Source organism: Rhopalosiphum maidis, chromosome 2 (genome assembly GCF_003676215.2).
Source record: "Rhopalosiphum maidis isolate BTI-1 chromosome 2, ASM367621v3, whole genome shotgun sequence".
In the NCBI taxonomy this organism is placed as follows: Eukaryota; Metazoa; Arthropoda; class Insecta; order Hemiptera; family Aphididae; genus Rhopalosiphum; species Rhopalosiphum maidis.
This window is the reverse complement of record NC_040878.1, coordinates 37,408,892-37,433,045: the sequence shown is the minus strand read 5'-3', so window position 1 is coordinate 37,433,045 and position 24,154 is coordinate 37,408,892. Positions and strand designations below refer to the sequence as shown.

The following is a 24,154-nucleotide window of genomic DNA, read 5'->3' as shown; positions in this document are numbered from 1 at the left end:
GTGTCGAGTGGAACCAACCAACCTTGTTATTCTTCGTTTAAATATTTAATTTTTTTCAAATTTGAACTTAAATGTTTTAAAATGTCTAAAAAAATTGTTCTTATAGTATATTTTTTAGATTTTTTAGTTTCAGTAGAACTACTTAGGTATGAGTAACCTTGTATTCAATTTTAAAGACTCAATCATAAAATTTAATATTTTATATATTTTGAATTACAACATAATTTTCAAATGTTTTTGATTTTGCTGAATTTTTTCAAATTTTGTACTACAAAAATATATGCTTATAAAAAAATATTGTAAATACGATTTTTAATATTTTAAAATTAATTTAATAGCGATTTATTATAAACAATATTGTATTACATTTTCAAACAAAAAAATTGTCAAGAGGTACATAAAAACGAACTCCGGAGCAATATTGTAGTGGCATATTATGTGCATGTGTGTGTGTGTAAGTTACGAGTTATGATTGATACTAAAATAATTTATTTTGTGTTATTGTGAATCCTCTCCAGTCTCCACTATCGCAAGCTATTATGGCTTATCGGTAGTAGCAAATTGAAATATTACTAACTCTTCCTTGATTTTTATTTTACTTCATTTTATCTATATATTAGGTTGTAAGTTATATTATATACAGAAAATTATTTGCAAATAAACTATTATTATGATTTATGATAAATTGATAGGCGTGCACAAAGCACGTATCACGCACATGTTTTCTTCATATTCCTTGTAACAAACTCTTTAAAAAACGGATCATTCACAATCTTATAATGTGTATGTCTAATTAATGTAATTATTGCCTATATGCTTATTATTATTATTATCCATGCATGCAGTATTCATACTATTAAATGTATATGTCAATAGTTTAAATTTTTCTGTTCTAACAGTAAATTTAAGTATAATTTAAGCATATTATTTAAAACTATAAAAACAAACCTAACTTTACAGTTTAAATTACTTTTTATCAGAATATTAGATAAAGTAAATCAACTCTTACTCGTTTTTCAACAAACTTTTTTCAGAGATTATTTCACTATTCGTGAAAATCAAGTAAAATCAATGTTATTTAATTTATACATACCTAATTATAATGTTCTATGTATCCTTAAGTACAGTTTATTGAAATTTATTATTATTATTGTTTTATTATTTATCCTGTCAGGGAAAGATTCTGTATATTATTATTTTTTAAATGTGACATATTTATGTTTGTGCAACAACGGTTGAAATGTTGAATGGAATATACAGTATTTTAAAAATAAACAATATTAGGGGTAACTCGTGGGAGCAAATCGTTCTGTGCTTTCGTGCATAATGCATATTAATGACGTTCGGTGAAATATTAATATATTATTGTCGGTGTAAATGTACCCGGATTTTTTATCATAAAATAAAAACAAATATTTTGAAGTTTATTTAAAATATTTATGAAGTAAGTAATCCTTAATAAGAATGGTGCTAGCTTTAATCACTACGAGAAATAACAACCATTATTAATAAAAGTTAGTTAACAAATAACAGCTTACACAAATCTTAAAAGATCGGCATTTAAAATATTCACTGGACTTTAATAACGGGAGTAACCCATTCGAAATATATTTCGATATTTCATATTAATATTAAGAATCTGTAGACATCGTTATAATTTAGCTTGTAGAACAGAACTCAAATTGTACGCTTTTACCCCGCCCACAAGTGGCTATACAACTCATTATTAGACAGTATTTATTTTGTCATATTGACGTATATTATAACTGAATATTTGGAAACACAATAGAGTCGATTACTTTTAACGGAAATGCGGGCTAAATCTACATATCTCGCATTAGAACAATACCATTTCATAAACATTTCTATCTTAAATGTCTGCGTCATTACAGTGTCACCCCGCATATATTATCCATGTAAACATTGTTTTAAATTTAAATTATAATATTTAATGGTTTATATACAAAGTAATTATTATTTCAACACAGAAACCAAACAACTCAATATGCCGTTTTTGAATTTAAATACTCGTAAGCAATCATACTTTTCTTTCTTAAAACAAAATTTAAAATGATCTATATTTGTTTAGAATTTCAATAATAGCATAATATTATTGTATGTATTTTATTGAACTTTTTTGTACATAAATACGGACACGGGATAATACAATAATGTTTATAAAAGGTCAAACACAGAATTTGGTCATGCGATTCTCGTCTTTGAATTTAATAATAATGAATCATCGATATTTAATAAATTATTGCATTGCGAAAAAAGATTCAGAGCGCAATTTACTATTTAGTCTTCAATATTTAAAAATATTATTAAAAAATCAAAACTAGTTATAATCATTATTAATAATTATCACTGTTTACTAGGTATTACGATTTGAAATTTTCTTAGTATCGTGACACAACAAACTACAACTGAACACAGCAGCTGTATAATACCGAAATGTGTTTCATATATCGCGCTAAAAAACAAATAGCAATGCTCAACCAACGGTACCATCAACATTCGACTGTGTGCCAACTATTTTTATTAAAACTGAACAACGAGTAAAACTTGTTATTAACTTATAATATAAAAGAATATAGAGGAAAAATATAAGTAATATAATAGAATATATTATTTCAAATGATTATCATGATGTAGCTGTATTATATACTTATACATAAAGTAGATCATATGCTTAGAGTATAGATGTAAGTATGTTAGTATGTATAGATATTTAAATAGCAATTATACATTACACTCATATATAATTAATAAAAACAAGATTAAAGGGTATGTAGTATGCACAATGAAAGACCCCTTCTTATGAAAGTTAACTACAACAGACTACTTATCTAAACTATCGGAGTTCTAAATTACAGCAAATCTAATAGCCATACGCATTTGACATATTTAAATTTTAAATATAGTAAAGTACAGGAAAAAATATATAATTATACGTTTACGGTAATCTTAATATATAGAAATTATATTGAGTTAAAATAAATGTCCTGAAATATTTTTAGTAGCGTGTGACATAAATAGGCATATAATATTTACACTTGAACAATTTATATCAAATTATCATCAGATATTTAGAAACAAATGCAAATGTTTCACATACGTCATACAATATAATATAATTATATACATCTAAACAATATCAGTTATTTAAAATTTAATTAATATAATTATGTATATGAAAAAAGGAACCTAAATGGTTTGTAGACGAATTTTATCTGTCATTAACAAGAAATATTAATAAGGATTATTAATTTTTGTATGGTGAATTCAAAAATATTTGGGGTTTTCTTTTCATCAGTCTTCATCGTATTTTTTTATTTTGTATACCTTTGATCGCCATATAACATGACAATTGGAAGATCATTAAATGTACTGGATTTAATAAAGCATAACACTAGACATTTTACATCCTATCTTCGTTTCCTCTACTTTTCTTTGGTGCATTCTATCTTAGAATACGGTATAGTTATTGCCACAGTTTCATAATTGTTAGGGGTAAGGAGAGCACTTTCCTCCTGAAAATTTTTTGAGGGATAAAAGTATATATTTAAACTGTGGGGAATAATGTCAGGATTTTGATAATAATAAATATATTATATTGTCCCCCTAAATTTTTCACAGTTATGCCACTGGTTATTGGCATTCATATTTAGCAAAGGACCAGCTTCGTATTGAATGGATTTAAAACCGATTTCTTTTGTTTGCTTAATATATTATTCACCCACTTAATGACTAAACAGAGGCGTTCACAAACATAATATAATCTAGTTTAAGATATTAAACACGAATCTTTAATTCAACAATAGAACAAAAACAAAATTGTAGTATACAGCTATCAGTAGTATTCAGTAGTATTTAATACTTATCAAAAGATACAATAGTTTTATTATTTAATTTTATCTGATAGTATAAAACAATACAATAAATAGGTAGGTATGTTTATCTTGAGTAACAATGAATTACTGTTTTAGTTATTTTGAAAAAATAGACATTCGTAAACTTCTGAATAATTATAGGAACTAAATAACCGAATTAATTACGTTTTACATTAATTAATATCGATTTTTATAAGTATTATAAAGGTATAGGTACACAAAAATTATGGCTACTCAATTATACGATGAGATGTAAGACATGGTAATTACATATCATTATGGCGCAATATAAATCTAAATGTTACATATTTTGTGTGGTCGTGGGTTAACCATAACAACAACATAATTTCTAATTGACGCCAAAGACTAGACTGTAACGATTGGAACCATAAAAAAATAAAGAAAAACATCACTGTTCTTAATCCGATCCCGCATTGTCATCGTTCAATAGATTCGTACATGACTTAGCTTTGGTAGTTCTGAAAAAACAAGTCATCACACAATTAAAAAATAATAAAAATCAAAAGCGTAAAGGCGTAAAAACACGATGGCTTTCTATATGATGACATAAGCTAGAATAATAATAACATTACCGCCTAAATAAAAATATTTTAGGAAAAAAATTTAAACTGTTCATTTTTAAAGTACTTATGTATAAATAAGAAATGAGAACCCGTTTATAAATTTAAAATTAAAACGAATAAAGAAACACCAGGCCAACTCAAAAACAAATTATACTACTCAAAACGTTCACTATTAAGCATATTATATATAATATACTGTATCAAAACTATTATACGACTAAAGTTAATGACACAATCAAAGATCATAAAAATTAATAGACTTAAGATAACTGTGAGATCTAGTCATTCAACGTTTAAAAAAATGAAATTTTCCAAAATTTCCAAACAGCTATGCGATCTACAGAATCACCGAATTTGACGCAATACAGTAACTTAAAGATACCTATATTTATATATATACGTATTAAATAGTAAATTAGTAGGTATATATTGGAGGAAATGAAAAATGACGAAAGAAGATCTTATTTCAATCAACTTTGATGGAAAACGAGTTCCAAATAAACTATAACCTATATATACAATGAACCACACATAAATTATTAAAGTAAAACTTACAAATAACATGTAAATATTTTTTCCGAATGAATAATAATTTTGTTGTTGAAACCTCAAGATACGAAATAAATTTAATTAAAAATAAATTTTAGTGAAAATGTATGCACTGTTTCAACTTAAAATAGTATTGTAGTATTATAAATTAAATATTACAACAAAATATCTACATTGGTATAATAATAATAAAATTAATTGTATTTTAAAAGGCTAAGGAAGACATTTTATAATTTAACAATAAATCATAAACATATTTACAAAAAATATACATACCTATTAGACGTTTTAGATCTGCGACAAATATGTAGAGCAATAGAACCGCTTTTGAACGACTTGAACAGTGTTATTGCTTCTGAATGGGTCAAGTCGTGACAAACATTGCCATTAACTGCCAGTATTTCGTCTCCTGTAATAATAAATAAGTAAACCACTTATCAGTAACTATATATTTTAATAAAAGTAGATTAAGAAAACAAAGCAAATATATAGTAAACAATTATACGAGTTACGTATTCAGAAATTTATATTAAATGAATGTTAGTTGAATTATACAGTATAGTTTATATTACACTGATATGCAGCACTCATTTTCAATCACTTTCCAAAATATCAGATCGTAGCTATATTTTTTCTGTTTAGTTGATAATTTTTATAAGCCACATCTCTAAACTATATTGATTAAAAAGTATGTGTACCTATAAAGGCAAATGTTATTTAATCAAACGCGTGTATAATTCTTACTCATTCGTAATGTTATTTGAAAAAAAAACACAAATGACGTATACAGTATGACAGATTTTTGTCTTTCTACAATAATTGAGAATTGAGTAAATTATATGATACTACTGATACTGTTATAATATAATGGTTCGATAATTATTATTTTTTAATATTTAATAGTTATATAAACATTTTAAACTATAAAATTACATCCCAATAAATATCATAACCAATCATTGGATAATATTACACTTTTTTATTTTTAGAAATGTAAAAATGCATACAATCGATTATATCATAATAAAAGTAAGGACCTAAGAAATGATTGTAGAAAAAATATTGGTTAAATATTTTTATATATATTTAGGATGCTATAAATAATAATAATATAGTTATTAAGAGTATAAAAATTACTTATTTTATTAAAGCCTATAACTATTAATACATTTGTTCCCCTTAATAAGCGGTGTGTGCTAAAGGAGAAAATCAATATGTAATATATATTATATAGTAATACATAAAGTTCATATTTTATAGGCATTTTTTCTATCAGTCTACTACGATACACAAAACTATGTCTGCTATGAATTTATAAACTACTATCAAATTTAAACTTTTTTAAATTTAGGTTAACAAATTTTTCTTGTATTTTCAATTATCATAAGCTTACACTTGTTTTTAAGGGTTTTTTAACTCCAGACTGTAATCTTTAATGGTCTTACACAACGCATAATGATATAATATATTATTCAAAAAAAATTAAGAATTAAAAAAAATATATTGTAGTATAGAATACTATACTATAGATATGTCTTAAAAAATTGTTGATTATTTTGAATGATACTTTAAGTTATTATTTGCTTTGCATATTTTAAGTGATTTTATATACTGCAAAATCGTATATTTACCAGGTTTTAATCTGCCGTCTTCTGCAGCCTGACCGTTGTCCAAAATGCTTTTGATAAATATTCCCATGGCTCCTTTCGGCGAATCTTTGCCACCGACGATTGTGAATCCCAAACCTTTTTTGCCCGGACCCTTTTCGAGTACGAACGTATGGAACGTACACACCGTCGACTTCGGCCGTCGTGGCAACGTGCAAAATGTCGTGCAATCCGTGCCAGTGTATTGCTCACCGCCATCCCCACCACGGCCACCGTAACCGTCACCACTGAAGCCATCACTGTCACCGCCCTTAAGGTACACAGTGGACACGTTGGTGTTGCTTTTGGTGACTGATCGCGGGTGAGGCGGTGGAGTTATGTACACTAACGTTTGTCCGTTCTTATTGTACTTTTGGATGGGTGGCACTTGACAATTTCCACTGTGGTCGTAGTCTACAGACGTCTCAGGCATCCTCGCCCGCGGACGGTCGGCTCCATCTACGGATCGGTACTCTGAGTCACGTCTGGTAACCAGAAGGTGTACCGAGCTGCACCCGTCATTGAGCAAACGGTTGGCATCGGCTGCATCCAGCCCGGCCAGACGGCGACCGTTGACGTTCACTATCTGGTCGCCCACTTCCAGATCACTGGTCCTGCACAAAATAAAATCATGAACTGTGTAAATAATCATTTACACTGCGAATATTTGTAATTAAAACAGAGATTAGTTGCAGTGAAGTACCTATATAAGTTTATAGCTTTCGAGGAACAACATTATTTTTTATGTAACTATATTAACTCGTGTTATTAAACATAATATTATTATAACCTTAATATGTCTATTGTAGTGAAGAAAGCTACAAAAATATTAGAAGAAAAAATGTAAACAAGCAATTATCCAACAATTATCCTACATACGTCCTACAATTCTACCTGACCTTTCAATATCTAAACCTTAAAAGCATAAATAAAAACTATACATTTAAGCCACTACTTACGGCATGCAGATGTACATGATCGCCGAATAAGGGGGATTTAATTTATTTATATGTCATATTTTAAGCAGCCGTGACCTATTAGTAAATATACAATACTAATAAATATTAAATAATATGAATAATCTGCGGTGTCTCTTAAACGTGTTGCGTTAAAATACTGGGATTCTGGAATGCCTGGAATCACGTTGAGGAATTATATAATTTTCGCCAACATCAACAATTTTAATGATGCCGCGAATTAATGTACCTATATTTTATAATATATTATATTAATATTATGTCATAGTATGACGTATACAGGTCATCGAAAACTGGTCATTCCTAGGGCGATAACATTACGAATTTACAAATAGTCAATAGATGATGTTCGTGTGTGCCAAATGATGTTTTATATAAGTAGCTGGCCCAATTATTATAAATAATATGCTAGTAAATTATTTAGGTATTTTATCCACTCAGTCTTTGTGATTTGATAAGTAATTATTTTTAAATAAGATCAGAGATCAGGGCGTAAACGTCTTACAAATTTGGTGCGCAATCGTGTTGTAATTAATCGAGTCAAAAAAAAAAAAGGTATGCAATAGCGTTATACCCCATTTTTGTACCTATTTTTTTATTAATATTATGTAATCCATTTTTAATAACATTCCTACAGGCTATAATAAATGTCCTCGACCGGAATCCCTATACATATATTCTATAAATTCTCAAACATAGTCTTAAATTTGAAAATTTTACTGTGGGACGTTTACTATATAAATTATATAATAATTGTAATGATTAATTGGCAACATATATAGTTCCTGTCTAAAGTCTAATGATATTTTGTAATTAAATTACGTGTTGCATTAAAACTGATAATCGATAATACACAACAGTACTGCATTTTAAGTTTAATCATCAGTAAGTTATTTTTTTATAATTAATTCAATACGTTTAAAAATCTAATAAAAAAATATAAATATAATATAAATCAAGTTATAAACCAAATATTGATATCATTTTAATTGATATTGAAAAATAAACTTTTATTGCCAACTTGATAAATTGCATTTTGATGGAAAATTTTAATAAAATCAGAATTAACTTAAATATCAAAGGTGCTCACAGAAATATAAACTAGGGGGAGGGGAGAGGAAACAAAGTCAAAAGTATAAATATTTAAGCCACGTTAGTATACGTAATAAAACAATTAATATTTAATATTAACTAAAATAACGGGGGGCATGACTCTCTTGCGGGCGCCCTTGCGGCAAGGGTTTTAGTTTTTGTTCTGCGATAAATTTGTTACAAATAACCATCGTATAACTACTCTTATAATTTTCAAACAGGAAATTTCATGAAACTGGTATTACTTTTTGTCCCGGCCGGGACTTATTAATTACGGAACAACGTATTGAAACCGGTAATGTCCCGGCTAAATCGGGACGAATGGCAGCCCTACGGCCTTGCTAAAAGTTATTCTAAATAGACGATGCAAATATAGTACGCGATAATAATTACCATTAAATATAAAAATTAATTAAATTCTAGGTATCTATAATTATTTAAACAAACTAGATCACACCTGTTATAAGAATACAAATTGTATAAAGCTTATGGGAATTTTCTTTCTTTTCACAGATTAAATATTTATATTTATATTTTATTCTCTTTCATTTTTAATTTACATGAATAAACTCGTTTTAAGTAGTAATCTGTCAATTTTATTTTTTTGTTCTAGAAATTTTTATGATGCAAAATTATTGAAAAATGTGAAACGTGTATAAGTATAATATAATATCGGTAAGTACTTATATAGTCATGAATATATTTACCTATATATAATTAATTAATATTTAATAATTATAGTAGAAGATATAGATAAAACGGTATAATTAATGATCCACTCGAGCCATATCTTAACCAAATTAAATGCTATCTAAGTTGTAAATAAATATATATAAAATATTTAACAGATATAATATAAGTAATATTATCAAAATTAATTTTCAACAATAACTGCAATCTTTAAATATTACGATAATTTATATAATCACGCGTTTATTATGATATTTTAAGTACCTACTCTTATAAACTCAAGTATATAGGTCATTGTTGGTATTATTCAGAGATATAAGATATATTAAAAAAGAAAAATATTATATTTTATAATTAACTAATTGAATTACTATTTAATTGATTCAATCATTTTCAAAAACAAACGTTTATGTGATATTTTAATTTTTTTTAAAAACCATGACTGTTTTATATTTACAAAATTTGCCATCCTCATCAATTAATAGATATGATACTAACAGTGTTTAACTTTTTATTAAAAAATTTAAATTTAAAAATGTAGGTAGGTACCTAACGTTATTATATTGATTTTATACAAAGAGAAAGTTTATAGGTCCATACATAAAATAATAAACTGTTAATTTTAATTCAACTACTTATGTAGGTAACGAGTGTCGAGTAATAGTAGTCACTATTATATGTTTACTCATAAAAAAAATATCATTGACATATTCATGGAATACTGACCTACTATAAATATATTATGTACCTATATAATGTTGTTAGGTTTAAAATATTTTTCAATCTAATTTATATTTTTTTTATTTTTTCATGACATCGAATGAAAAACAATAACATTCAATCGTTGATATATGCCTAACTTTTTTTACTCTATTGATAATAATGAAAACCTTTACAAAAAATATATATTTATTTAGGTATCCTATACAGATTTAAATTGACACGTATTTTTTAATCACGTGTTATGTGATATCTGCCGGTAATGATATTTTTTATCATAATTTGTTTTTGATCTTGACCAACTACACGAGTGATAAACCACAATAATATCATGATATGGATTATTCGGCCAATTGAAACTCACGGAATAATAATAATAATAATATATTATGGATTTTATATATTTACCGATCAGCCACTCCTCCCGAAACAATATTGACAACCACATAGCCAAAACTGTTCTCCGACCGTATTTCTTTAATTCGAACACCTAGAACCTGTTCTGGATAATCCCTATTCAATTGGACTACTCTGTATTCCTTATTTCTATTAGCCCTCGGTTGCAACGTGTTTGATGATGATTGATTATTGTTATCAGGTGGTAAACTAAGCGCATAATGTCGTTTTATGCCATACTGAGAAGCGCTCCTAAAACAGTAATCTTGTGTACCATTTTCTATGATTCCATTAACTGAATCGATCGGAGGATCATTTAATAGTATGCCACTATCATCATCTTCCGGTGTACAGTTCGTTTTTTCTGTTGCTGTTTCGGCTATTCTCTTACGAAATTCGTCCAAGCCGGGTAACGTTCCGTAAGAAAAACTTCTTAATTTTACCTGCATACAATAAGTAAAATTATATAATAAATATTTAAATCAATTGTCATTCTTAAGTACAAATTTAATAATACGAGGATTTTTCTTATAAATGAAAGCAAAAATATAAAATAAAAACAAAAGTACACTGATATACCAATAAACTGTAACTTAGACATTTGGTAAGTTTCACTCGATAAATTTATAAAATATCGTATAGTAAATATACTGTGTGTAACATAACTATTTAATAAATATAGTAACATTTGTAATGGAAATTTGTCAAATAATCTTATTACATTTTATATACACACATTTTATAATATGTTAATACATAACTCAATTTTATAATTTTTAGTTTATTTTGATACCGATTTAAAGCAATTTGTATTTATTTTTTTTTTTACATATTATGGAGTAGTCTTAAAAAATGATCAATAATATTATAACTAACCTTATTTATTTTGTTTTCACCTAAATTCGGTTCTTCGGTTTCGGTTGATTTATCGGTTTTAATAGAAGAATTCTTATAAAATTTGGCTAAAAATCTATGAGTAGATGATTTTAAATATCTGTCTGAAATAGCTTTCAATCTACCAGATATTGTTGAATTGTCTTCATCACCACAATCTTCGTTATCCGCACCATCAACACCATCACGATGAACGCCAATTGTACAGATTTTGTCCTCGTAATGGTTTTTAATAGTTGTATTTGGTTTGAAATGTGTAAGACCTGTGTGTTTAACTTGGTCCAATAGGGGATTTCGTTTTTCTTTGGTTTGCTTGTTACGCGCACTTTGCATCACAATTGTTCGGTTTCGGACATTGTAACAATTTATGTCTCGATTATATTCGGACCTCTCTAATCGTAATGGAGAGGCGTCTACAGTAAGAATAAAAACACATATAAAAAATTAGTATAAATTATAATTTTAAAAATATAAAAATACTGTCACGTTTTAAATTAATATACTATAATGTAATTAAGATTACTCAAAAGTTAACACCTATATACTTTTTTTAAATTATTTATTTTTCATATGTTCCAATAACATAAATATACAACAGTGAAACCTTAATAGAGCGAAAATATCCGCAGGGAATTAAAAGTGATACACTTTATAGAATGTGTATAATTTTAAAAACTTACAAGATAATTCATTCACTATTGATGATTTGAATAGATAAAAGCCACTAGTAATATAAATAAGTACGCAATAAATCCAGAGAGAAATTTTCAATTTCTGGATTGGAATTTTACACTAAAGTAATAATTAGAAAATAATTGTTGTACCATTTTGTTATAATACTTTAATAATGTATAATCATGTAAAAGCTTATAGAAATTTGTTTGACAAACCCCATTTAAATGTCGTAATATCTAATATGAAAAATTATAAAAAATAATGTGATTCAAAAATTTTTATTTTTTTTTTAATTTTAAAATAAAACGGTTTCCTAACTCTGCCTTATCAATTTTTCTGTATCACTATTCATATTATTATAATAATATGTACTTATTATATACATTTAATAGATTATAAATAAAAGCATTAATTGAATAAACAATAAATATTAAAACTGTTTATGATTTTATAAGTCTTAAGCTCTTTATAAAATGTATAAAAAATATATATTTATTCAAAACTAATCAAATACTAATTTATGAATGATGTATATATATATACTTATGTAAAAAAATAACACTGCGAATAGATGTATCAATATTGCACATATGTATATATTAATTATTATTTATTTAAAGTAACTCGTATGACATAAGGATGTGATCTGTTTCTTAAAATATAGTTGTTTAAAAAAGAAAAATTAACCTGACCTAGGATAAATGTATGCAGAATTATTCTCCCATCTCTGGTCATTTGAGGTCAAAATAGTGAAAAAAACTGGTGTTGATCGAAACCAGCATTCCGATCGGATGCCGAATACTACATTCCCCTAATGGGCGTAACGTCATGTAAATGCGGCGGTATGCGTAATAATAACTAATAATTATTGTGACATTTTATTGTCTTAATAATATTAAATGTTTACAACCGAAATAAGCTATTTGAAAATAAATCAAAATCGTATTAAGTTAAATATTTTTATTCTTCATTTTAATCAACATAATCATCGACATTTTAAGTGTTAAAAATAATGCGAGTAAGTACGAAAAACCGAATAGAAATTTTTAAAATGTACATTGTACAATCAAGTATTATTCGAATTTTGAGAGTAATGAAAATAAATTAAACTCATTAGAATTTTGAGTTAACAAAAAACGTAAGTATTAAAACTCTCGAATGGAAGGTATCAAAAGGATATATTATTTTATTCTTAATGAGTGTTGTTGATATTAGTTGATAAGTCTACATTGCAGTATCATGTATTAACGTAAGACGTAACAAAATATCATGCACTATAGAATTAAAAGTGTCCAGCATTTTAATAAAAGCACTATTTATGTTGTCAATTTTTACAATATAGTAAAGAAACCTTTTAAAGGCTAGTGGCTTAGTTTATACTAACTAGTTAGCTAACTATACATAGTTGTTTGTACTTTATTTCATGATACAGATTATCACACATCAAGAGTACTTTTTAAAATAAAAACTTTTTCAATTAATATTCTGTATAAAAAAGGACTAGTCGTTCTAATTCAATTTCTAATTTGTTGGTAAGAGGTACCTACTTCCTTAAAAAGTTAAAAATCACAAAATAATATAGTTAAATTAAAATTACCTAAACTTTATAGATAGGTATAATGATATCTACCTATAATACAAATATATATATATATATTAATTTTGTTTATCATAGAAATAGCTAGGTAATCAATTTATTTTATTAGATTATTTAAAGGTAATAATCTAATAAATCATTAATATATATATATGTTATAATAAAAAAAAAACGCAAATCATTATAAATCTAATAATTAAATGTTATTTAAAATATTTGTTTATAATCAAACTTCCAATAATCAATTGTAGTTAGGTACCTATTATTTAAGTCAAATGAAATATTTAACATAAATCAATAATAATAAAAAATATTATTCTTCAAGAATAAATTCAAATTGTACATTGTATTTTTAATATGTAATACTAAAATAAATTTTTAAATAAAAAAAAATAAATTTGGAACTTGTTGATAAAAATAAATAAATAATATTAAAGTATTATATTTGATATTATTATCTCTACAATAAATATGTGAATCGCATTCCTACACTTGTCTTAATCATATCGCCAATGAGTGACGGGTCGGGACATCCGACTACACGCGATCTTAGATAACAATATAAATTATTATACAACTATAAATATAACTTTTTATTACAGATGAATATGAATAATTTTTGCTGTTTAAGCTTTAATGATAATAACAAAAAAAATTAAGATTAAAATATTAATAATATATTTTATTTATTGATCTGTACTGTAACTAAAGTAAAGTTGTAATATTTTTAATTTTACATTCTTTAAAGAAATATATATTTATAACATTTATTATAAATATGTAATAAATACATGAGTACTTTAAGTCGTAAATGAAAAAATATCATGACTATTAAAGTCTAGTACTTAAAAGTAATTTTTTGATCCCATGAAATATCGAAAATACAACTGCATCTGAATTGCATGTCGTGTACCCACTAGTTTATTAAATTTATCATATACGATGCACTTATGTACACAACTTAAACTTTATTTAAAAAAAAAATCATGAATAGAAACGCTTTATGATATGGTTGTTACAACTGATTAGTTTCTAGATTGAAATATTTTTATATCCGAGAGATGGCTGATAGTTTATTTCCACCAGGTTAAGTTAGGGCTGAATTTCTAATTATACAATGCATACTAGGTACAACCAATGTTTGTGAATCATTCCATTCAAAACTGGATAATATGTTTTACTCTTCAAGTACTAATATTCTTCAATTAGTCGATGTATTAAAACAAGTAAAACGTGATACATATGTAAAAATACGTTGTTCAAATTTAAATAATAGACGTCGGAAAATAATAGATAAAGAAAAATTTTTAAATTCAGTGATGATTAATGATGGAATTTCAAAAAAAAATGAAATAAATAGTATTAAATATGTAAAAAAAGTTACATGGTGTTGCCTATAGTAAAATAAATAAAATATTACTTTTCCAAATTTCTATTATTTGACGTAGAATATTTTAATATAGACAATACTATTATACGTATTTTATAATTATTATTATTGTTTTTTATTTATTTATTATTATTATTATCATTATATTGTAACGTAATTGTTTAGTGTAATTGAGCCACTAAATAATTTTAAACCATATTCCTCTTTTAATATTAACTGTTTTACAAAATGCTATTACTATTATTATTATATGTTTTCCCTAATGACATATTTATTATTATAAACTCTAATCTTTATTATTTTATTATTATATTACATTGTATATTGTCAAAAAACCTCCAAATTTTATATTATCATTTATTTGAAATACCATGTAAAAATGTAAAATACATTCATTTAATTACTTTAAACTACAATCGTTTTATTTAATATTCACAATGTCATCCAATTTAGTAAAATATTTACTCGAATATAAAAATATTTCAATCTAGAAACTAATCAGTTTTTATTCATGCGTTTTTTTAAAAAAAAAAAAATAGAAAAATTAAAAATTAAGTAAAAAAAAGTAGTTTAAGTTGTACACTTAAGTGCATGGTAAGTAAAGATAAGCATCAAACTTATAGGTACACGGCATGCAATTCGGACAGACCCCTCTAAGACTTGGGATGACATTTATATTTATTTATTTAGCATGCAATTCGGAAAATACCTACCAGAATATCATACACCTAGTGTCAGTATCTATGTAATATTATTTAGGATTATTCAATTTTCAATCATGTTTTTTTAGAGACTTACCACCATTGAGTATTGGCTCATAGCTTATTAAACAATAGCTTATTAATGTATATTTCTATGGATATCAACCTTTATGGGTATTTAGGTAATAGATATATCATATATATAATATATTAAATCATAAGCACTGCTGTTGAAATCTCTATGTACTGACGTAGGCGCTTCTCCGCTCGTGTATGGATGTTGAAATGTATGACCTGATTCTCACGAACGTTCGTGGTTATATTGTATATATAAATCTAGTATACCTACTCATAATAAATGATAACAATATTTGTAGCTACTAACCTTAAAAATTAAGTTATTGTTCAAAATACGTTAAAATCAAAATGTTTATGATTGTAACTATGAGTAGGAGAATATAGGTATTAATGTTTATAAAACTATAAATTATTATACACTACTGAATTGTTTGGTCTGCAAGATTTGAGATCTAAAGAAAAAATGCAATTTGAACACCGAGAAATATCTTTTAAGATTAAATCTTATTTTATAATTCACAATGAACGTGTACTTTGTACGAAGTATCGACTAGCAGATAATCAATAATGTATATTCCAATTTCAAGGTGTTATCCCACTCCTATTAAGTCCATCGTCTAGGCACAGGATAGTATGTTGGGTTGGGGTATTAAATTAACAAGTAAATATTACTAGGTATCTGTAAAATGTATAGATTTGTTTTAAACGATGAAATTCCAAAATTACAGGCGTATTCGAAGATATTATTTGATTATTAAAATATTTATATAAAAATCACCTACAATAATATATTATTTTTTTTTTTTTTGATGTATCTATGACTCACGAGTTATTAAAACTATTCATGTAATGAAATATTTTTTAAATCACAGAAAAATAATATACTACCATATACACGTATATAATATTAGCATATTAACGACCATGGCATATAATATTATGTTATCGTAGTTTATATAACAACCTATATAATACTTCTATAAGTAATGAAAATATTTGGTTACGTTATAACAAACATTAGATGTAGGTAATTAGGTATTAGGTACATAATATATCACGACAGTCGACAGCTATAACTACCAAACATATTAATCAAAACAATATAATGTACTATATTATATTAATAAATATTTAATTAAATAAAAAATATATGCATTCATACCTAATCTAGACCTCCTAGGACCTGGTGGCAAATGGTAATATCTCTCGGCCGAATAATCAGGATCTCCCGAATCGTAGTTTCGAATCGGCGAGAGACTAAGCAACCGTGGTGCGGCATCTTCGGTGTTTTTTTGAAACCACTTCATGCTCCTTGATCTTACCATTAACTAAAACAAAAACATCATATTTTTATCTATCCTGAGTCTATATTGAATATAATAATATTCCAAATCAAGTACAAAATATAAATTCATAAATATCTATTATTTTAACTCAGCGACCTATCAATACAATATTCGAATTTAAAGATTAATAATTCATGTCAAACCACGATGCAACTGAACTATTATTATTGTCGATTTGCTTTTTTTATTTACATCGCATGTTTAGTATTTACATGTTTTTCTACGTAATTGTGAACCCACGTTGACACTCAATAAAAGCCTAAATGTTCATGAAAATGGTGCGTTATTTGAACAAATGGTTATTCGTTTGTTCTTTATGTGCAGTACAATTGTATGTATAGTTGGTGTATTGATAACATGTTACTTTAATTCTTTTACAATGCATTTGAATTAATATATATTATAACTTTCAAATCGGACTTTAGAATTTATAACCATAAGAGAATACAAGTTGGCATATACCTATAATAGTCAATACAATTAAAAAACACATTAATAATCAATTTACAACGCTTCAACTTTTCAATAAGACTGTAAATACCTATATATACTTATATATATATATATTAATTTATAAATAAACTATAATATACTCTGTTGTTTTCAATAAATTATAAATCCACAAAAATAAAAACATTAACACTATACTAAACGTAGTACGTAGTATTAACTTTCAAATTATAAGGGTTTCTCTATATGAATATTAAAAATAATTAATAATATCGTATGTAAGTATTTTTTTTTTTTTAATACTAAATACACAAATTTTAAAATATTGAAAAATATTGCAATGCTACAATACTATAAAACATAGACAAATCTCTACGACGTGGCACATAAGATGTTTGCCTATTTAACAAGACAATGAAGATTGTACACAAACTCCACTACTCCAGAAAATAAGACCATTGGTCATCACTATAAAGTATAGTATATTTATGAAAAAAACGAATTCTTATTAAACAAAAGTCTGCTCTCTTTGATTTATTAAACAAGTGGATTTTAAAATTACTACGAAATTTTATTATTTTTTGTATAATCATACTCTGTTCCAAAATTAACAGTTATAAATTTAATGACAAAGTTATAAGTTATAACATAAGCCTTCTTTATCTAGTCAAATATAATATTATACTATGCATTACTACGCATTAAACTCAACAAAATCGCTTATATACAAACATTAATTTAATATGGATAATATATTATACATATTATATTTATACATTTTATATTATTTATGTAAATGATAATATATTAGTAGTATATGTACCTGTAACTGTAAAATAGCTTAGCAAAAAGGTTATAAAAACAAAAAAAACTAAAAAAGGGTTATTATTGTATTTTTTATGATTAAAAATTAACGTGTTTTAGTTTACAGGAAGCGTTTAGGCAGTTTTTTTTAAGAAATTGACTGCACAGTATAATAATGTTAACAATTTTAACCTTTGACCCAGCAAAACGCTTGATTACGAGAAATCGCTTTTCACGTTTCCGTAATTTATTTCACGGCCGATTTAAATTTTGGTCAAACGATCGTCAATATACCAAGGATCGCTTTCATTTAGTCTAAGAAATAAGAAAAGTAGAAATTGTAATAAAGAGAAAATTATGCAAAAAAAATCAATTCGTTTAATTCTTGAATAAACCATTACATGTACACCATTTAATTAAAAACCTTTTTTTTCTTTTTATAATCGCGACCGTTAATTTTTTTTTTTATTATTATTATTGTATTCTACATTCTAGGTAACTGAACAGTGAACAATAATTTTATACTTGAAAGCAACCACTAACGGTTATATACGAAAAACACTATAGGGTGAGTAGGACAGGTGTATCTATGGTTAACAACTGGCTTGTTTGTGGTAGTGTGATATCGACCAGAACATGAATGTCTGTTACACAATATTATAATTTACAATAATTTAACGGGCACGCATATATACATATAAATAGGTGAAATGCATATGAAAATATGAACACATATTATATATTTTGTACACATAAATCAATTTTTATTTTTTAAATATTACGTTGAATACATTCTGGTTGCTTGAATTCAAAGTATTAAAAAAATATATACAAAAATAAATATTAAGTATATTACATTTCAGTAAAAATCAATACTTCAACTTTTAAGTACCAAATTTACTTTTCTAAGAAAAATTAAATTAAATAAACTTCTAGAAATATGAAATATTAGGTAGTATAAACTTCTTAAATTATTAAGTTGATTCTATTAACATATAATAGTTTAATTATGTCAATACATATGCTTATAACATAATAATACGCTTATTTCAGTAATAATAACAACCTAATAATAATCCAAAAGTATACTATCAGCAAGTAAGTATAAGTATTTTTCATTTGTATCTAAACTAAACTTAAAATACTTACAAACGTATAATAATAATGTTCTATGAGTTGACTTTTATCGGTCTATGATACTTGGCTTAAATTTACCTATTGTGTCGTATTTTCAACAATGTTTTATGAGATACACATACAAATTACACAGATAAAAAAAGTGATCTATGAGTTGTATATATAATATGACTGTTCACGACCACTACATGTGATATTATGGTTTAATAATTTTATAATAAACATTTTAAGTACTACAACAAAGCGCATAAATTACATAATATATTAAATTATACCTAAATATAATTAAATAGGTTATTTTTAAAATTTCTCATGACATGGAAAAATAAACTAAATGCTTATATTCACCGATTGTAAATAAACAAAAAATCGATTTATATGGCTTAATCAAAAGATAAATTGTAGATGTATAATTCTGTACGTGATCGTATTACCTAGATATATTAAGTACCTATTATTATTTACTACGTGAACATTTCCAAGCCAAAATTATTTTCATAGAAGACATACATACTTCTGAATCTTTTAATATATTCACACACACAGATGCACAAGTAATTAATAATTAATAATATATATTATATAAACTAAACATTATAACTGTTATTTGTCGATAAAAAAAAAAAAAATTATAGTACTTTTTTTCTTTTAACAGCAATATATGCATTTAATTTCATATTATATTTCAAATCAGAATATTTTTCGGGAGAATTTTAAACGAGAAGTTGTATGACTCAAACTAGTCAAACTTATAATTATTTAAAGCTTAAATAAGTGTAGTGATGACAATTTTAAATAGTAGACCAACACTTTTGGTGGTACACACCCATTAAGAGTCTACTCAAAAATTTTATATATTTAACTAAATTTATGTTTAAATTCCAAATTATCTTTATGATATATTTTATAAAACGTTAATAATTGTTGAGATAATTAATGTTTATACTGTTCAAAAATTCACCCAGAATAGTAAGTACATTAGTACCTAATACATTTCTTAATCTTTTTAGATTTAGATTAGGTTAAGTTAAAGTTGATATTTTAAACTAAAATATTATAACCTATATTCTATAATATAAAGCAGCTTGCTTTAATATATACATATTACATACCCTGGGTACAAAAAATATAAACATAACGACCTTAATATAAGTATATTTTTCCAGTATAATTATTATTACTTATTTTACGTGGGTGATAAAATTTAGTTTTTCGTTCGACATGTATTTGTTAATAATTATTATTTAATCTGCTATTACTTTATTATTATAATTTTATCTACTATTAAGATAACACTTCGGAAATTCAAGTATTGATTACTTTTTATATATGCTGAACTAGTTTTAAACAGGATTAGTTTCGAATTCTAAATTGATTGTTAAAATTGAATTCATAGTATTTCTTAGTTTTTACACACGTACATCAATATAACAATAATGTTATGATGTGAGACTTGGAAATCGATTTCCATCCTTTCATCTCATGCGAGAAACCCGTTATATGATGTACCTCACTCACCATTACACTACACATGGGTGCTATTTGTCTAAATATAAAATTGACGCTCGTTATTTTAAATGATATATTTTGTATTGACTCTTGTTTTCTTAATACAAAAGCAATAGCTTATACTTCATTTATAAATCTGATGAGTAATATAACTTAACACAATAATGATGTAATCAAATTAGAAAGTATAATATTATGCAGTTAAATTTTTTTTTCAGTTCTTATTCTAATAACTAAACTATTAGTTAAAATATAATATTAATTGTTTAAACTATTAACTATAATAGTTCAAAATATTTCAGAATTTATAATTTATAATGTAACGATTAGAAAAAATGTAATACTTAGTGTGTGTTACATCAAATTCGTGAAAAGTGTAAATTATAATCATATTAATAACTATACTAATTTATTAATGTATTTTCAAATAATACAATGTAATACATATTATAATTTTTAATGATTATTTATTTATCTTTTAAAAATATTAAAGCAAAACATTTTCTCCCAGACAAATATTGATTAAAATTAACTGTTCAAGCAAGGATAACCAAAGTGAAGCTAAGGTACCTCAGTACACTCTTAGGATACTACAAAAAATAAAACAGGTTGATGTGCTTAATTTATAATACTAGTATTTAGGTATGTTAGGAACTAAAAAAAACTTAGTTACATTAATTTTCTTTACATATCAATCATACATAAAAATGCCATTTTTAAACTTATACGATAGAAATGTTATATTTGTAAACGCATTTTAATTAAGTATTTTTAAAAACTCACAATTGCATGGTAATCATATATTCATATCTGATAAATATCCCTTATACTAGTTATAGTTACTTCCCTATCTTAAGTTCCCATAAAACACAATATACGTGACGTCAAACGAGTATTAAGTATTGTAGACTATATGCTTTGTTTTCTACTTTAGTTACTTAGCAACATACTAAATAGTAACAAGCTTTTTATGAACGTTGTCATTGAGGAAGTCAATCTTTTAAACTTCTAAATAAAAACAAATTTCTTTTGACAAAAAAACCATCTAGACACCGAGTTTCTTTTAATTAATGTTATACACTTCCCTACATATCTTACAGTTGGATACAAGATAGCTAGCCTACAAGTTGTATAGATATTTAACTTGAGCACTTGTTTACATAAGGTCTCAAACAAATATTATTAACAATAATGAGGAAAACATATTAAAAATGATACCCAATCAAAGACGAAATGATGACATTAAAAATATACAATCCATTTTATACAAGTTTAGCACGTTTTTATCTGAAGGCCAAAGGTTTTATATTTATACATTTAATTGTGAAATTTATTATGATAAAAATGAACAATGTATTCTTGCTGATTGAAAATGTTTTTATTGTGATACAATTATACAAATAAGTAATATTTCCCTATCGGATTTATGTAAATTATAATTTATAATAAATCTGAATTTTCAGATACATTTGATTTATTTTATTGTTTCCAAACAAAAGCTATTCATTTTTTTTAGTTTTATAAATAGTAAAATGTTAATTTTAATAGAATAATTAATTAATATACTGTCACGTGAACAGTAAATAGGGATACCTATATAATAACAAATAAAATAAAAACAGATTAATGTTTGACCTAGGAAATAATTTGACAAAATATAACAATATGATATCATCACTAGACAGGTGAATAACTCAGGGCCATAGCGATTGTGTAGGGTTATTAAAAAACAATTACCGATGTTATTTTTCAAACGTGAAAAAGAAGCCTGTCTTCCGGGAACTATGCAAGCTGAAACCTTTATAACTTAAGTGTGTACAATTTTAAATACAATTTACATAATTCGTAAGAAATAATATGATTCTATACTATTACTAAAACTTATAAGGTTATTCGTAAATAATAAATATGTTTCTAGACAAAAGTGATAATCATACAGAAAGACAAGATATAAAAGTTAGTAAAATTAAACATTTAAATAAAAAAAACCATATATTTAAAAAAAAACTAGGTACCTATAATATTTTAAGTTTTAAAATAATTATGAAATAAAGTACCTAGGTAGTAGGTATGCAACTACTTTATTTGTATATTGTATAAGTTTTAGAAATACGACTAATCAAGGTCCCTAAACTAATTTAAAAACTTAATAAAATTGTTGTTTAACATTTATAATTTAATGATATCAACTAGGGTTACAAATATAATATAATAGTTATTATAACTTATAATTCATTGTAAATCTTTACTGACTAAAATTACCATTATTTTAAAATTTTATTAAATTTTGAAATAATAATTATAAATTACATAAATCATTTTTCTGATTAATTCAAATTTATAAATTATAATAGAAGTTGGGACTTAAAATTAAATCGATTTAACTTAAAAAATATTAATTGCATCGACCAAATATCTATAATTTCTTGTTTATTTATTAATTATAAGAAATTATAGCCTAATAAATTTAATTTCCTATTTTTTTAAATTATAATATTATAATAAAGGTACCAATGTACTATGTTAAACTTTTAGAAATGTACAAAGTCCTCAAATTATTTCAAATAATGAAATTTACATACCCGTAATCAAAATTTTCCAACAAAAAAATATTCTTCAACATAAAATATTAGAATATATTTTTTTGATAATAAATTCATTATTTCTATTAATAAAAACCATATTAAGAACCGAAACAAAGCAATTGGATAGCTGCTAAAAGTTAATTATTATAAATTATAATTGATTAATAGATAAAAATTACGCACGCACTTAAATAATGTAACCTGTACACCATGCCGTCACCGAACCGAGTACCGACTAAATGTCTGATTTGAACTCGTGGTAGTTAGTCTAGAATTCTAGCAGTGTTCCACGCACAATTCACTATAGGTGGGCAACGTAGATTCAAAAGGAAGGGGTACTTAGTTAATCCACCAGTCAATGACACGACATTGTGATCGGATAACAATTATTGGATCTTTATTCGTCTACTGTTATAGTATTGTATATCGGTATTTACTGAA

At 25.3% G+C, this 24,154-nt stretch overlaps 1 protein-coding gene across 2 annotated transcripts in view; it reads right to left on the bottom strand.

The window, feature by feature from the left end:
- Window positions 1-3,228: 3,228 nt before the first annotated feature.
- LOC113551729 (PDZ domain-containing protein 2-like) overlaps window positions 3,229-24,154 on the bottom strand; it is a 34,011-nt gene continuing 13,085 nt past the window's right edge. Inside the window, exons 1-7 of one of the 2 annotated variants that reach the window (XM_026954155.1) lie at window positions 23,711-23,933; window positions 17,045-17,210; window positions 11,424-11,854; window positions 10,560-10,990; window positions 6,658-7,286; window positions 5,303-5,435; window positions 3,230-4,372 (exon numbers count right to left, since the gene is read on the bottom strand). In XM_026954155.1, coding sequence (XP_026809956.1) covers window positions 4,312-4,372; window positions 5,303-5,435; window positions 6,658-7,286; window positions 10,560-10,990; window positions 11,424-11,854; window positions 17,045-17,207 — 1,848 coding nt within the window. In that variant the 5' untranslated portion in view covers window positions 17,208-17,210; window positions 23,711-23,933 and the 3' untranslated portion in view covers window positions 3,230-4,311. Of the gene's footprint in view, window positions 4,373-5,302; window positions 5,436-6,657; window positions 7,287-10,559; window positions 10,991-11,423; window positions 11,855-17,044; window positions 17,211-23,710; window positions 23,934-24,154 lie in introns of those variants that run through there. The other variant, XM_026954154.1, reaches the window with a different exon arrangement.